The sequence below is a fragment of the Lichenostomus cassidix genome, chromosome 10 (genome assembly GCF_008360975.1).
Source record: "Lichenostomus cassidix isolate B80296 chromosome 10, HeHo_3.0, whole genome shotgun sequence".
NCBI classification, from domain to species: Eukaryota; Metazoa; Chordata; class Aves; order Passeriformes; family Meliphagidae; genus Lichenostomus; species Lichenostomus cassidix.
The window spans coordinates 1,013,007-1,029,586 of NC_139491.1; the positions used below are offsets into that span (position 1 = coordinate 1,013,007).

General features: G+C 52.2%; 1 protein-coding gene and 1 long non-coding RNA gene across 7 annotated transcripts; both read right to left on the bottom strand.

The window, feature by feature from the left end:
- Nucleotides 1-1,077: 1,077 nt before the first annotated feature.
- On the bottom strand, nucleotides 1,078-11,190 carry NOX5 (NADPH oxidase 5). Of its 4 annotated transcripts, none has more exons than XM_085070225.1 (17): nucleotides 10,380-11,190; nucleotides 9,486-9,616; nucleotides 8,773-8,923; nucleotides 8,025-8,235; nucleotides 7,373-7,640; nucleotides 6,610-6,763; nucleotides 5,952-6,115; nucleotides 5,297-5,479; nucleotides 4,557-4,689; nucleotides 4,231-4,355; nucleotides 3,816-3,923; nucleotides 3,538-3,582; nucleotides 3,180-3,304; nucleotides 2,779-2,863; nucleotides 2,375-2,474; nucleotides 2,100-2,266; nucleotides 1,078-1,386 (listed from the first exon to the last, which is right to left on the bottom strand). In XM_085070225.1, the coding sequence occupies exons 1-17, from the start codon at nucleotides 10,402-10,404 to the stop codon at nucleotides 1,129-1,131; spliced, it is 2,433 nt and encodes an 810-aa protein (XP_084926351.1). In that variant the 5' UTR covers nucleotides 10,405-11,190; the 3' UTR covers nucleotides 1,078-1,128. The 4 variants fall into 4 exon arrangements, with proteins under 4 accessions (XP_084926351.1, XP_084926352.1, XP_084926353.1 ...); XM_085070226.1 differs by having other exon boundaries at nucleotides 10,197-11,190; XM_085070228.1 differs by having other exon boundaries at nucleotides 1,120-1,370.
- Nucleotides 11,191-14,415: 3,225 nt separating this feature from the next.
- Nucleotides 14,416-15,916, bottom strand: LOC146432516 (uncharacterized). Of its 3 annotated transcripts, none has more exons than XR_014854224.1 (4): nucleotides 15,896-15,916; nucleotides 15,305-15,417; nucleotides 15,008-15,118; nucleotides 14,416-14,802 (listed from the first exon to the last, which is right to left on the bottom strand). It is a non-coding gene; the product is annotated as an uncharacterized LOC146432516 (long non-coding RNA). The 3 variants fall into 3 exon arrangements; XR_014854225.1 differs by lacking the exon at nucleotides 15,896-15,916 and adding an exon at nucleotides 15,814-15,838 and having other exon boundaries at nucleotides 15,008-15,123; XR_014854223.1 differs by lacking the exon at nucleotides 15,896-15,916 and adding an exon at nucleotides 15,814-15,835.
- Between the last annotated feature and the right edge of the window lie 664 nt (nucleotides 15,917-16,580).

Here is a 16,580-nt window from a genome sequence, read left to right on the forward strand (position 1 = left end):
CTCCGCCCACCGGGCATGTCACGTGGCGCTGGGGCGTGACGCAGGCGCTGCTGGGTTTGGTTCTGATAATTACCGGGGGAGTTAATTAGTGATTAATTAATGAATTCAAGGGAGCGAGCGGGGCTGCGGGAAAAGCGGCTTTGCTGGGGAGGGCCGCGGGGAGAGCGGGGCGGCGGCTGAGCCTGGGGAGGTCAGGGAATGTTGGGAATATTGGGAATGTTGGGAATATTGGGAATTTTGGGAAAATTGGGAAAATTCCCGCGTGGAAAAGATCCAACCCTGGAGTGACATCGCGACATCCCCGAGGGAATTCCAGCCGGCTGGAGGTGGCCTTGGCAGTGCTGGGAATGCTTGAACTGCGAGGGATTTTCCACCATCAACCATCCCGGGATTCCAAAGGGTGTCCAACCCTCCATCCCTAAAATCCACCCGGGAGGATTGGAGGATAAACCCGGCGGAGGATGAACGCGATCAGATCCCGAGAATGCTGCGCCTTGCCAAACCGGGAGCCGGCGGGAAAAGCGGGAATTGCGAGGGGAATCCCAGGAAATCCAGGCTCCCCACCTGCCTGCCAAGCTCCGGATTCCCAAATTCCCGTTGATTTACCAGGAAAACCAACCCCAGTCCAGCGTTGGAGGGAGCAGCACCTCCTGCACAGCTCTGCCCATCCCAGTTTTCCCAAGGAGCTGGAATTGCTTCCATGAACATCAACCCCAACATTCCCATTTTTTCCTCGTTTGCTCCTCAGATCCAAAGGAAACTAGGGATGGAGGGAATAACGGCAGATGGAGAGGGAAGAACTCCATGAATTTTTCATGGATGGGGCTGGGATTGGAGCAGCTCCGGATTCATCCTGACCTTGATCCTGCCTCCATCCCCTTCTGGCACATTCCATCTGCAAAAACAAATCTCATTTTTCCCAGAAATCCCTCCTTTCCTTGGAAAACACAGCCGTGTGCTTCCCAGCAGGCTGCCATTCCCCTTTCCTGGGTGTTTTCCGTGATTTCCCCTCCGAATCCATCCCAGCAGTGCCAGGATGCTGGAAAAGAGCTGGAAATGCTGGGATTTAAAAAAACCTGGAATTCCGAGGTCCTGGAATTCAGCGGGAACGAGGGATGGAAGTGCCGCTCAGCAGATGGATAGGGATTTATTCCATTGGGAATTCCTTGGAAGCAGGGAGAGCAGAGCATGGGATTCACTCCACCCTAGGATTGGCGGGAAAGGTGGGAAGAGCTCGCTCAGAAGTTTTCCTTGGAAAAGCGGAATCCGAAGCGCCGGCAGTGCTCGCGGATGACTTTGGCGAGGCTCCGGGAGCCACAGAAGAACACCTGGACCTTCCCGCGCTGCTCCTGGGCCAGCTTCCCAAAAACCTGGAATGGGAGCAGCCTGGATCCAGGGAATGAGGGAGTCTGCAATTCCCTCCCAGCCCAACCCATTCCGTGATTCCCTGATCCAGATCAGAGGGCTGGAATGAGATGACCTTTCCATTCCCTTCCAACCCAGCCTATTCCATGATTTTCCCCATTCCATGATTCTCCAATCCCTGAGCTGGATCAGAGGTTTGGAGTGAGGTGAACTTTCCATTCCCTCCTAACCCAACCCATCCCAGGATTCTCTGATCCCATTCCACGATCCCTGAGCCAGATCAGAGGGCTGGAATGAGATGATCTTTGCATTCCCTCCCAACTTATTCCATGATCCCTGAGCCAGATTAAAGGGTTGGAATGAGATGAACTTTCAGATCTTTTCCAACCCCAGTTATTCCATGATCCCTGAGCTGGATCAGAGGGCTGGAATGAGATGATGGAATGAGATGACCTTTCTATTCCTTCCCAACCCAACCCAACCCAACCCATATTCCATGGTTCTCTGATCCCATTCCATGATTCCATGATGCCTGAGACAGATCAGAGGGCTGAAACGAGATCATCTTTCTATTCCCTTCCAACCCAACCCATTCCATTCCATGATCCCATGATCCCATTCCATGATCCCACGATCCCTTCCTGCTCTGGCACAGCCCAGCCTCTCCATGATCCCCCGGCACTCCCATTCCCTGGCTCTGGCCTTCCTGGCAGATCCGGAATTCGGGCGCTCACCTTGCCCCAGTCGGGGCGGCCAGGCTGGGTGCGGGTGCGCAGCCCAGTGATGGAATCCCGGTTTTCCTGGGCTGCCAGCAGATCCAAGGCCACCTGGAGCCCCAAGGCCTTCATGTCCCCCTTACCCAGGGCTGAGGTCATGTACAGGTGCAGCTCCAGGAACTTCCCTGGGAATTCCAGGGAATCCTGGCTGCCCACAGGATCCAGCCCTGCTCCGGGCTCCCAGGTTGGGATGCGGGTTTTCCTGGGAATGCTGCTGGGCACTTCCCGCTCACCTCCCGGCTCCAGCTCCGCCTGCTCCGTCTCCAGCTTGGCCAGGAGGCTGAGGAACCACTCAAAGTGCTGCTGATCCCGCGTTAGCCAGATGAAATCCACCTGGGAGGACATGGAGCGTCAGCTGGGGCAGGCATCAGATCCATCACCAAATCCATCATCAATCCATCACCAGATCCATCACTGGATCCATCATCAATCCATCATGGATGCACCACTGGATCCATCACCAGATCCACCATCAGGTCCATCACCAGATCCATCAGTTAATCCGTCACCGGATCCATCACCACATCCATCCCCCTCTTCCCAAACCTCCTGGATCCGAGGGCTCTCCATGCTCTGGAGCCTGCAGCCCATCCCAGAGCACACCTGGATCTCCATCCCATGCTGCTCCCATTCCCACCTTCCGGAGCGCCATCTCCTCATCCCGCCGTTCCTCGCTCCAGGAGAAATGGCAGTTGGGGCAGCTCTGCTTCCTCCGGCGGTACCTGCATGGAAGGTGGACACTTCCTGCCTTTCCCAGGAAAGTCGGCACTTCCTGCCTCTCCTGCTCCTTCCTGCCTTTTCCTGGTCCTTCCTTCCCCTTCCTGTTCTTTCCCACCCCTTCCTGCTCCTTCCTTCCCTTTTCGTCCCATTGCCTAGTTAGAATCCCAAGGAAGAAGCATTGGAGAGCAGCTCTGTGGTGTGTTGGATGGATGAATGTATGGGATTTGGGATGTTTGGGATACGATTTTGGATTTGGCGTGCATGCCAGATCCAGTTCCCTGGGATATTCCTGAGTTCCTGGGGTGCCATGGGAGCCACCTGAACATGATGCTCTGCAGGATGGAGGCGAAGGGCGTGATCCCGATGCCAGCTCCGATGAGCACCGCGTGTTCCGAGGAGAAGATCCGCCGGCTCGGAGTTCCGTAGGGACCGTCCAGGTAGCACTGGGAGAGATCCAAACCCAGGGAGATCGAAAATCAGGGAGTGATCCAAACCCAGGCAGAGACATGGGATGGACAGGAACATGGATGAGAAGGTCAAGAACACAGATGTGGTTGGACACACGGATGGGATGGTCAGGAACATGGATGGGATGTCCAGGCACACACATGATCCCCCCCGGAATGCTGATCCCAGCCCAGCTCCCAGGAGCCAGGAAATGCAGGAATATCCTCACCTTGACGCTGCAGCTCTGATGTTTTTCCCCTATCCCAGAGGATCCCTGCAGGGAGAGGAGAGCAGGGACAGCTCCTCCCTTCCCAACCCTTCCCAACTCTGCTGTTCCCTGGATTTCCCACCAGGCCGCACACACTTCCAGCTATCCTGACAGTGCCATGATTCTATCCAAGGAATTGCTTCAAAAAGAGCTTTTTTAGGAGCTTTATCCCATTTGGGATCATCTCTTTGGGTGATCCCATGGCTGTCACCCCTGGGGTTGGGGACAGTACTCCTCACCCCCTGCTCCGGGTCCTTTCCCGGGAAAGCAGCTCCGGCGGCTCGGAATGACATCAGCTCCACGGCTCCATCCCTGCCGGTGGCCACGGAGCCACTGGCTGAGCATTCCTGGGAAAACAAGGTGGGAATCAAGGCTGGGATAATCCCAGGGATCTGCTGGCTCTGCGCCAGGGTCACACGGCCTCGGCAGAGGGACACATGGGACAAAAAATCCCATTCCATGGGACACAAAAATCCAGTTCTGTGGGACTCAAAACCCCATTCCATGGGACACAAAATCCTTCAGGGCAGCACAAGTAAGCAATGTGCATCCCAAGGGATTCCCTGGATCCCACCCGGCCGCAAATCGGGATGATCCCATGGGATCAGCATGCAGCTGGAGCTGTCCCCTCGCTCTGATCCCAATCCCACTGACCCATTCCCAGCTCCGGCTCTTCCCGGGCGGGTTCAGCTCCGAGCCGGATGATTCCAGCTGCTGGAAATACTCGTAGAGCTTGTTGGTCCATTGGCCCAGAGCCCGGATGTGCAGCCAGAGGGTTTCTGTGGGATAAAGCACGGAATCCTGGAATTCTTTGGGTTGGGAAGAACTCAAAGTTCATCAGGGCCACCTTCCGCTATCCCAGGGTGCTCCAAGCGGGAAAAACATCACCTAGGTGATGCCAAATGGATCCCAGGGATGGAAAAAAGATCCCAGGGATGGAAAACATTCCAAGGATGGAAAAGGAGGAATTCCAGGCTGACCTGGCTGCTCGGGAGCGCTGCTGATAGAGAAGGGATGCCACTCGTAGGCAGCGATGGCCGGGATGTTCAGGAAGACGTAATCTCCCGGCTGGAAACGGAAGGATTGTGGCCTCTGGATCACCAGGTGGGTCACCTGTGGGAAAACGGAGTGGAAAATCTGGGAATGGCCAAAGGATTCCGGTCTCCGTCCCGGGAAGTGCAGCTGGAATGCCAGGTTTTGTTCCCAGTTTGAACACTCAGGGATGTGCCCTAAAAATGGGATTGTTCCCCAACTGCTGCCCAGTTTGGATTGAATGAAATCCCAGTTCGGATTGGCCTCAAACTGCGGGATTTTGGGGAAAGATTCAGAGTTCCAGGATTTTTCATTCTGCTCTAGTTGTTCACTTGAAAAAACAGGAGAAAAGGCTGGGAAATAAAGGAATTCCTTGCAGCTTCCACTGCAATCCCCCATCTTTTCCACAGTTGTTTGTTCCTTCATCCCAGTGTCCCAGGAGGAGGTGGGATGGGTGGGATTTGGGATGGAGGGGATGTTTGGGATTTGGGATGGGTGGGATTTGGGATGCTTGGGATTTTTGGGCTTCGGGATTGATAGGATTTGGGATGTTCGGGATTTGGAATGCTTGGGATGGATGAGATTTGGAATTTGGGATTCTTGGGCTTTGGGATTGATAGGATTTGGGATGTTCAGGATTTGGGATGCTTGGGATTTGAGATAAATGGGATGTGGGATGTTCACCCACCCTGGAGGGGAGCAGCTTGGCCTCCAGGATGCGCAGATTCCCCGCACGGCGCCAGGCCCAGCCCAGCACCTTCTCCAGGAAAAACAGGGAGCCGGGAAGGAGGAACCACTTCCAGAAGTGAGGGCCGTGCAGGAGCAGCAGGAGCCACACGGAGATGTAGGACAGGTGGCTCCAGTAGAAAACCTGGAATGGTGGGAATGGGAAATGCTGGAGCCAAGTGGTTCCTGCTGGGGCTGTTTGGGAATCCCAGCGGGAAAAGGGAATTCCCAAGGGAATCCTGGAATCTCTGGGATTTGGGTTGGAAAGGACCTTAAACCCATCTGGTTCCAACCCTGACACCTCCCACTATCCCAGGGTGCTCCAGCCTGGCGTTGGACATTCCAGGGATCCAGGGGCAGCCACAGCTTCTCTGGGAATTCCATGCCAGCCAGGAATTCCTTCCCAATATCCCATCTATCCCTACCCTGTGGCAGTGGGAAACCATTCCATGTGTCCTGTTCCTCCATCCCAAATCCCAAACATCTGAAACCCCATCCATCCCACATCCCAAATCCCTTCCATCCCCAAACTGGCAGTGTGGGCTGTCCCAGGGGGTTTTGGGGACCACAGCCCCTCCGCGGCGCCCCCACCCCGCCGGAATTCCCACGGGAATCACCTGGAAGTGTCCGCCGCGCCGCACGCAGGGCAGGGAGCAGAGCAGCATGGCCAGCAGCAGCGCCAGCAGCGCCAGCCCGGTCTGGGGGGCAGTGCCACCAACGCCACCAGCGCCCGGCCGCGCCCGCCGCAGGAACTCGCCCAGGGCCACCTGCCGGGCCAGGCCTGGGGACAGCGGCGACACTCAGCACCGCCACCCCCGACTGTGCTGCCACCCTCCGGCTGCTGCAGGGATTTGGGGATGTGGGTTGCAGGGATTGGGATCCCGCTCGGGAGCAGCGCAGGGAGAAGGAGCTCTGGGCTGCCCGGCGGGAGCCGCTAGAGGGGGATCAGAGCCCGCGGCTGCTGTCCCCTGTGCCCTGTCCGTGCCCTGCTGTCCCCTGTCCGTGCCCTGCTGTCCCCTGTCCGTGCCCTGTGCCCTGTCCGTGCCCTGTCCGTGCCCTGCTGTCCCCTGTCCGTGCCCTGTGCCCTGTCCGTGCCCTGTTGTCAACTGTGCCCTGTCCGTGCTATCCTTGCCCTGCCCGTGCCCGTCTCTCCCCTGTGCCCTGTCCATGCCCTGTGCCCTGATGTCCCCTGTCCCAGCTGAGGCGCGATGCCCACCCCACCCCATCCCATCCCATCCCATCCCATCCCATCCCCATCCCCATCCCGGCACTGACCAGCGTGGGCCAGGTGTGCCCCCGAGTGCGCGGTGGCCAGCGCCAGCACCAGGTAGCCCACGAGCTGGTGTCCCCACACGTGCTGCTCCAGCGGGAACAGCTCTGCCAGCGGCGTGCGGCGGAGCTGAGTCAGGGAGCGGCGCAGCATCAGCGCCTGCAGCGGGAATGGGGTGGTGGAGGAGATGGAGAGAGATGGAGAGAGATGATGGAGATGATGATGGAGATGATGGAGATGATGGAGATGGGGACACGGCAAGAGGATGGGGGACAGGGAGGGAGACAGGGGGCAAGGATGGGGCCAGGGGCAACCCGAGATCCCAGGGGGCAACCGGGAGATGTTGGGGGCACGATGGGTCAATGGGAGATGCCAGCGGGCAATAAGGGATCCTGGGGGGCAACTGGGAGATGATGGGGACAATGGGAAACACCAGGGAACAGCGGGAGATATCACGGGACAGTGGGGAACGTTGGAGGGAATGGGGGCAACGGGAAATGTCGGGAGCACTGGGAGATGTTGGGGGAGATGCCAGGGGACAGTGGGAAGTGTCGGAAGGCGATGGGACATCCCGGGGGCAACAGGAAACTTTGGGGACAACATCGCTCCTGGCTCCGCCGAGATCCCGCCGCCCTTCCCAGCTCCCATCCCAGTCTCCCGGTATCCCAGTCTCCCGGTGTCCCAGTCTCCCGGTATCCCGGTGTCCCGGTGTGTTGGTGTGTTGGTGTGTTGGTGTTGTTGGTGTTGTTGGTGTGGTGTGGCACTCACGGCGAGCAGGGCGCAGTTGAGGTTGAGGCACAGCCCGCAGCCCCGGGCTAGCGGCAGCGCAGCGCCGTGGCCAAGGTGCCGCAGGGCGCCCAGGGCGAACAGCAGCGCGTTGAGGGCGACCCAGCCCGCCAGGCAGCCCAGCCCGGCCCGGCGCTCCCGCCAGAATTCCCGGGAAAAGCAGCGCGGCCGCCGCTCCTGCCAGAATTCCCGGGAAAAGCAGCGCGGCCGCCGCTCGGCGGGAGTTGGGGGCTTCAGCCAGCTGGCGGCGCTGGGAAAATGGGAATGGGGGATTGGGATGGGGAATGGGAGATGGGGAGTGCCGGGGGTAGCCGGGCCTGCAGCCACGGGGATAGCATCCCAATCCATCCCTGTACCCTTATCCGGGATCGATCCCTGCATCATCCCTGCATCCCAATCCATCCCTGTATCCATTCCAACCCCATCCCTGCATCATCCCTGCATCCAGATCCTGCATCCACAGTGACATCATCCCAATCCATCCCTGCATCCCAAACCCTGCCCCATCCCAATCCCATCCCTGCATCCATCCCTTCCCCATCCCTGGATCCAAACCCTGCCCCACCCCAATTCCATCCCCACATCCCAGCCCAAGCTATTCCCAAGCCCAGCCCGGGCTCCCCATGGAATCCACCCGATGGTCAGGTTCTCCAGGAGCTCCGGGAATGCCTCCAGCTGCTCCTGGAGCTCCGGGAAGGTGATGGATCCGCTGTGGTCCCTGTCAGCCGCCTGGAGCAGAGCCTGGCTCAGCACTTCCAGCCGCTCCTCGGGAAGCACCAGGGAGCTCTCCCTGAGGCACCAGCGCAGCACCAGCTGCAGCTCCTCCGCCTCGATGGAGCCATTCCCTGGAAAATTTGGAATATCCCGGTATTTCCCAGCCTCACAGGGTCATCTCCAGCCTTGTTTTCCAGTTCTGATCTGGGAATTTTCCTCACAGGGAGGAAAAATCTGGGTGGGTTGGGATTCACTCCTGGGAATGAGTGGGGCGGGGGAAGGTTTGGGTTGGATTTTTGGGAATGTTCCCTCATGGAAAGGCTGGCATTGGAACGGACAGGAGGATCCTGGTATTCCATGGGGACAGAGGAATGCTTGGACATGATCCCAGAGGGTTTTTCTGACCCAAACGATCCCACAATCCCAGGACAGCGGGATGGGGAGTTGGGATTGGAGCAGAGCAGAGCCTGGGGAAAGCACTTCCTGGGAAATCCTGCTGTGTGACCAGTGTTGGGAATATCCAATGCTCCCAGCTGGATTTTGGATATTCCCACATGGAACGAGGGCAGCAGCCTCATCCTGGACTGAGCAATTCCTGGACTCAGAGCAGAGCAATTCCCAACTCCATCCCCAAAAACTCCCACTTAATCCAGTTTTCCCACTCTCACCATCCACGTCGTACACCCGGAAGAGGAATTGGAGTTTATCCATGGCATTCCCATGGATCAGCATCCGCAGGGATCCCAGCAGCTCCTCCAGGCTGATGGAGCCACTGCCGTCTGAGTCGAAGAGCGCGAAAAACCTCTCGGCGAAGAAGGACTGCAGGAATTCCCCAAGGATTGTGGGATCAGGGAATGCTCAGGTGGGATTCTCACAGCTTTCCCTATCCCAGGTTGCTCCAAACCCCATCCAGCCTGGCCTTGGACATTCCAGGGATCTAGGGGCAGAACAGCTTCTCTGGGAATTCCAGCCCAGCTGGGAATTTCTTCCCCATATCCATCTAAATCTCCACTTTTCCAGTGGGAAGCCATTCCTGTCCCTCCATCCCTTGTCCCAATCCCTCTCCAGCTCTCTGCAGCCCCTTTAGATCCTGGAAAAGTCTCCAAGGATTCCCTGGATCCTTCCCTTCTCCAGGTGAACATTCCCAGAATTCCCAGCCTGGCTCAGCCCTTGGAGCAGCTCCATGGCCTCCTCTGGAATTGCTCCCAAATCCTCTGGATTTTGGGATTTGGAGCTGGAAAAGCTCCACAGGTGGGACCTCACCTGAGGGGGGAAAGGTGGGAAAAACCCTGAGCCATTCCCATAGATCCTTCCCCTCATTCCCACGGATTCTTCCCCTCATTCCCACGGATCCTGCCCCTCATTCCCACGGATCCCTCACCTCCTTCACTTGCAGGGCGGATTTGAACTCCTCCAGGCTGATTTCCTTGTCTTTCCCGGCGATATTCCCGAATTGTTTGCTCACCCAGCGCAGCCACTCGCTGTCCTGCGGCGCTGCCATGGCTCTGGAGCCTGCGCAGGACACTCAGAATCCATCGGAATTCCCTCAGAATTCCCTCTTTTCCAGCTCCTGCTGCACTTCCAGCACCTCCAGCCTCATCCCAGAGAGCTCCAGGGATGGAGCATCCCAAAATCAGATCCATCTGGGATGAGCTGGGATTCCAGCAGTGCTGACAATGCACATGGAATCCCAAATTTCCATGGATCAAGGGAAGGAGCTGCTGAGCCAAATTTCTGGGACAATCACGGGGCATCCCTGGGGATTCCCTTTTCCCTGAAAGCCGGAGCAGGGAACGGGAATGCTGGTTCTGTCTCCCATCCCCATTCCTCTCCGGATGCTCCTCCTGCTCCATCCCATTCCATCCTTTCCCTCCCTCCTCCCGACCCCACAATTCCTCCAATCCCCCGTGAGATCCAGCTGCACTTCCCAGAATCCCAAACCACCCCAGGATCCCTTTATCCCGGGAATCCAAAGGAAAATCGGGGTTCTGGGACCCTTTTCCCATCTCCAGCGGCTCCCAAGGGTGATCCCGGAAAAGGATCCCGGGATGGATCCCAAATTCCCTCTCCCACCTCATTCCCGTTATCCCACCTCACTCCGAGGTGATCCTGCTTTTCCCAGCTGTTCTTTATCCAACACCCCAAACTCGATATTCCCAGGATTTGCTGCTCCCTGCCCCTCCCACCCTCGGGAATGGTGTGTCCTGCCAAATCCAGCTGCTCTCCGGCACTCCCGGGGAGCTCATTCCCGAATTCCCGCCCGTCAGGAGCACACTGGGAATGTCTTTTCCAGGCTGCATCCTTTATTCCTTCCCGGCCAGATCCGCCTGGTGCAGCTCCAGAGTGGGCTGAGGTTGCCATGGGAATGTCAGGAGCAGAATCCAGGTGGGAAAACATTCCTGATTCCCTGATTTCCTGCGGCTGCTCCGGGCAGGGAATGCCGGGGAGGGTTTGGATGCTGATCCTGGTTGGAAAATCCCATCCTGCCCGCTGGTTTTTGGGAAGGTGGGTGAGTTGGGAGCAAATTCCCGCTCTGGATTGGTGGGAAGGGCAGGGATGGTTCCCATGGAGACCCTGAATCCTGGGATTCTGCTGGGGAATCCTGGGATGGGGTGGGTGGGATGATCCCATTATCCCAGCTTATCCCAGCCTGCCCTTGGACATTGCAGGGATCCAGGGGCAGCCACAGCTTTTTTGGGAATTCCAGCCCAGCCAGAATTCCTTCCCAATATCTATCTGAATCCCCTTTCCCAGTGGGAAGCCATTCCCTGTTTCCTGTCTCTCCATCCCAAATCCCAATCCCTCTCCAGCTCTCCTGGAGCTCCAAGGATTCCCTGGACTCTTCCCTTCTCCAGGAGAACATTCCCAACATTCCCAGCCAGAGCATTCCCAACTCCCTGCTCTGGAATTGCTGCAGCAGCTCCAAGTCCTCTGGAATTTGGGATCAGGATTGGGATTGGGATCAGCTCTGCAGTGGAACTCACTGAGGGGGATTTTCCCATTCCCTCCTTTCCCAAATTCCCAGTTTTCTGGGAAATGTATTAAGAGTTTGTTAAAACAATAATTATTAATATATCAATATCAGAATAAAATTTATCAATAGCAAAACAAGAAATAGAAATATTTATAGAAATATATAAAAGATATAAACATTTTAATAATTTTATATTGATTATTTTATTAATATTTATTAAAATGTATTATTTTAAGGATTAATCTGGTGTTAATTTGTATTTGTGTTATTAATTTGTATTAATTTTTTAATTATTATAAATAAATATCTTATTAGATATTCTATAATAAGTTCTTTATTCATTTAATGATACTTAATATTTTATTATTCACAATTAATTTGATAAACAATTTCATTTAATTGATACACAAATATTTGAGTCTCTCCTGTTTTACACTAAGCAAAAAAACCCAAATTCCAAATGGAACAGAACCGAATCAGAATTCATTACAATCCAATATTAATATTACTTAATGATATTTGATACTATATTTTATTAATTATGAATTAAATCCCATGAAAAATGGGAAAATCTCTCCTTAAATTCCAGCAAAAGTGGGGAAAAAAACCCTTTTTTAGTGGCTAATCCCATATCAAATTCCCATTATTTCCCCTCACCTTCAGTCCGGGACTGGAGGAGTTTTATTCCCAGTAATTCCAATTTATTCCCAGATTTTCCCGGAGCTGCTGCTCTCCCTGCAGCTGCCAATCCCAATTTAAAGGGATTTTTCCCCAAAGTGGTGCCAGAGCCACCTGGTGCCTCTGAAAAGCTGGAATTGTTCCCAATGAAGCTTTTCCAATTAAAAAAAAGGGGAATTCAGCACTTCCAGGGAGCAGCAGCTGCTTGGGACATCCCTGGAATTCCCTGGAAAAAACGGATTTTCCATTAAAAACAGGATTTTTTGGGAATTCTTTTTGGTTTATCGGCTTCCAAAGGGATTGGAATTTTAAAAGAATTCATTAATTACATTATTAATTGATTAATCATCGGCTTTTCCTGAGTTTAATCCCAAAGTTTTCTTTGGATTTGCTTCTAACCTAAGGAATTTCATCCTTTCCATCCATTTTTTACAGAAAACCTAAATATTTTGGGTTTTATCCTTAAATTTCCTGCAACTTCCTGAAGTTTTTATCTCCAAAATTGGTATTTCTTCCTCTTCCTCCTTCCTTTTTTTCCCTCTCTCTGATTTTCCAAGGAATTTTCTCAGGGATTTTCCAAGGATCTCTGAAATTTTGTTTTCCTGCTTTTTTCTCATCCTCCTCGTGGATTTCTGACACCAAAAATTCCCCAAAAAAACTGGATTTTAAATCCTTTCCCACATCTGAAGGGATTTGATTTTAATTCCCAAAAGGTTGCTGATTCCACTTCCAACTAATCCCATTTTTTCCCGTATTTTCCACCCATTTTATGAAGGTTTCTCCCAGAATTCATGGAATTTTTAAGTATTCCTGATTTTTTTTGGCTTCCAAGGGATTTTACCAAAATTTTCCCTATTAATCCAAGGCGAGCAAAGCAGGAAAATCTTGGAATATTCAATTCTACAAGAAGGAATATTCCAATTATCCACTACAAATTTTGCCAGGAAAAAACAAAATATATTTAATATTAATTTTTTAAAAATGGGAATGTTTTCCACTCAACTTTTTGGGGGAATTTGGAGCCATACCAGCATTTTTTCCTTTTTTCCTCTCTAATTTTTTAATTTAAAATCACTTTTCCTCATATTTTTAATTGGATTTTCCCATTTTTTAATTGGATTTTCCCAATTTTCTCCCCTGAAATGCTGCAAAAAATCCGATTTTAAGGAGCTAAACCACAAACTAAGGAGGTCAGGGAATTCCAAGGTTTTTTTCCATGGAATTCTTGGATCCCAGAGGTTTGTTTGATTCCCAAATTCCCCTCAGGGAGCTCAGCTGGGAATGCTGAGGGTGGAAAAATGGGAATTTTTTTCCCATCGCCATTCCCAGCTGCTGCAGGGAAGAAGAAGGAATTCTTTGTGTGGGAAAACAAAGGGAGATTCTTAGGGATGGAGAAACAAATGTGCAGCTTTGGCAGGGATTTTCCAGTGGGAATTCAGTGGGAAAAATCCTGGAAAAACGAAGGGAAGGAGAAGGAATTTTGGGGAAAATTAAGGGAAAAATTTCAATTCTTAAAGGCAAACAGGGAAAAAAAAAAAAACTTCAATTCCTGTTAAAAACAAATCATACAAACTGAGGATTTCTAGTAAAGATAAACAGGAAAATCCCATAAATTAAGTTTAAAATCCCACAAATTAAGTTTAAAATCCCCATTAAAAACAAATCCCACAAACTCAAGATTTCTGGTAAAGATAAACAGGAAAATCCCAGAAGTAAAGTTAAAAATCTCACAAATTAAGTTTAAAATTCCTGTTTAAAAAAATCACAATTTCCTGTTAAAAACAAATCCCACAAAGTAAAGATTCCTGGTAAAGGTAAACAGGAAAAATCACATAAATTAGGGTAAAAATCCCAAAAATTAAATTAAGAATTCCTGTTAAAAAAAAATCACAATTTCATGTTTGTTTGTTTTTAAGCACAAGTTAAAAATTCCTGTTGTAAACAAATCTCACAAAGTAAAGATTCCTGGTAAAAACAAACAGGAGAATTCCCAAAAGTTAAGTTAAAAATGCCACAAATTAGATTTAAAATTGCTGTTAAAAAAAGGGGAAATTAACCATGAATTCCTGATAAAAACAAACTAGGAAACAAAACCACCAATTAAAAATTCCTGGTGAAAACAAACCCCATAAACTAAAAATTCCTTTTAAAAATAAACAAGAAAATCCCACAAATTATATTTAAAATTCCTACAAAAAATTTTTTCAAACTCACAATTTCCTGTTAAGGAAACAAAACCACCAATTAAAAATTCCTGGTAAGATTAAAGAGGAAAAATGCCATCCCACAAATTGAGATAAAAATTCCTGGTAAAACAATCCCCATAAATACAGAATTCCTGTTAACAAATCCCACACATTTAAAATCCCTGTTAAAAATAAACAAGGAAACAAAACCCACAAATTAAAAATTTCTGTTAAAGACAAAGAGGAAAAAACCTCAAATTCCTGTTAAAAACAAACAAGGAAAAATCCCACAAATTCTAAATTCCTGGTAAATACAAACCCCACGAATTCAAATTTCATGTCAAAAACAAAGAGGAAAAAACCCCTCAAATTCCTCTTAAAAACAGACAAAGAAATAAAACCAGAAATTAAAAAAAATCCTCTTAAAAACAAACAAGGAACAACCCCACAAATGTACTAATTGTTGATTAGAGTTGTACCCTGCAAAAATCTTCTTTACCATTTATTTCCAATATTGTAATTCCCATTTAATTCCCCAGCATTCCCAAACTCTTGGAATACAAACAATGAAAGAATCAACTTTAGAATTTTGGGGTTGAACTTGGAATGAATTCCCTCAATAATTAAAAAAAGAAGAATTTTCTGCACCCTTAAACAACCCAAACACACATTTTTCCTTCTGGGAAAACAATGGAAAAAGCAGCTCTGGACTCCCAGAAATTCCTTGAAAATCTCCTGTTCTTCCAGCAGTTTTCCTTCCATGGGAAAAGTCATTTTCCAAAGCTCTTCAGCAGTGCCAGGAGCACAAATTCCACCCGAAATTCCTGAAGAATCAGCCCAGGAGGCACCTTTGCTCACACCTGGAAAGGAGAAGTTCAGACAGAGCTCAGATAAACTTCCCTCTCATTCCCAACTCCTGAACACTTCTGAAAGTTTGGAATATTGATTTCCAAGCCAGGATTTGTCAGCCAATCCCAGAATTTTATCATAAGCGCCTAAAACATCCCAAAAAGATGAACTTATTGCAGAATATCAGTTTTGCTTTCCTTACATTACAATTTTTACCTGGAGCTGGATTTTCATCACCTTTTCCTGTCCCATTCCCAACACAGTTCCTGCTGTTATCATCCACATTCCTGGGATTTATCCACACGGAGCTGAGACTTCATCTTCATCCTGCACTGCAAAATATTTTGATCAAATAAAAGTTTTCCAGGGATTTTCTTCATTCTTTTGATGCTTTCCAACAGCTCTTAAGGATTTTTTCCAGCCCTGTGTTTGCCAGGGAAAGCTGGGCAAGTCCAGGGACAGCAGGAAGGGAGAAACAGGAATTTTACAATGGAGAAAAAAAGCTTTTTTTACCTGTGTTCTGCTCCAGCTGATGGGAAAAAGTTTGGGAATCCCAAATCCTTAGAGAGGAGCAGGTGTGAGTTTGGATCCTTCATCCACCAGCTGGAACCTCAGCCCAGCAGTGCCTGGAAAAGGAGCATGGAATGGTTTGGGATGGAAAGGAGTTTAAATCCCATCCCATCCCATGGGTAGGGATATTCCCACTATCCCAGGTTATCCCAGCCTGGCCTTGGATATTCCAGGGATCCAGGGGCTTCTCTGGGAATTCCAGCCCAGCCAGGAATTCCTTCCCAATATCCCACCTAACCCTGCCCTCCTCCAGCCTCAATCCATCCCCCTTGTCCTGGCACAGCGAGTAACAAATCCCATTCCCTCCTTCCTGTGGTGAACCCGAGGATTCTCATCCCTGTCCCACCTCCTCGCGGCCCAGCGAGTCCCCGAGAGCCACCCAGGGCCTTCCTGAGGGGACAGCGGGCCTTGCTGCCCGGCCCTTCCCTCAGAGCCGCCCCGGCCGAGCAGACCCCGCCGAGGGCGGCTCTCCCTCCCTCAGAGCCCAGCGGACCCCAATAAGGGCGCCTCTCCTTCCCTCAGAGCCGAGAGAACCCCAATAAGGGCGGCTCTCCTTCCCCTCAGAGCCAAGCAGACCCTGCTGAGGGCGGCTCTCCTCCCCTCAGAGCCCAGTGGACCCCAATAAGGGCGGCTCTCCTCCCCTCAGAGCCCAGCGGACCCCAATAAGGGCGGCTCTCCCTCCCTCAGAGCCGAGAGGACCCCAATAAGGGCGGCTCTCCTCCCCTCAGAGCCAAGCAGACCCCGCCGAGGGTGGCTGTCCTTCCCCTCAGAGCCCAGCAGACCCCGCCGAGGGTGGCTGTCCTTCCCCTCAGAGCCCAGCAGACCCCGCCGAGGGTGGCTCTCCCTCCCTCAGAGCCGAGCGGACCCCAATAAGGGCGGCTCTCCTCCCCTCAGAGCCCAGCGGACCCTGCTGAAGGCGGCTCTCTCTCCCCCAGAGCCCAGCGGACCCGCCGAGGGCGGCCCGGGCGGCTCCCCCCCTCCTTCAGAGCCGCCGCCCCTCCCTCCCCGGCCGCGCTCCGCCCGCCGCTCGCGCTCCGCCCGCCCCCCGCCGCCGGGGCCCGCGCCATTGCCCGCGCCATTCCCGTGCCCCGCTCCGCACCTTTCCCTCCCTCCTGGCTGCGCGCCCCTGCCCGGGCGGCTCCGGCTCGGCCGCCGCTCCCCGCCCCGGCGCCTCCCCCAGGGCTCGGGCGGGCGGAGGGCGCAGCGCGCGGCGCGGCAG

What these genes read in the sequence shown, in the direction of transcription:
- NOX5 (XM_085070225.1), bottom strand. Translation starts at nt 10,404, where the DNA reads ATGCAGCCTGGAAAAGACATTCCCA. An exon ending in CCGGGTGTACGACGTGGATG is followed by an intron (nt 8,236 to 8,772) that starts GTGAGAGTGGGA and finishes CAAATTTTCCAG; the next exon opens with GGAATGGCTCCATCGAGGCG. An exon ending in CTGCAGAGCATCATGTTCAG is followed by an intron (nt 2,864 to 3,179) that starts GTGGCTCCCATG and finishes CCTTCCATGCAG; the next exon opens with GTACCGCCGGAGGAAGCAGA.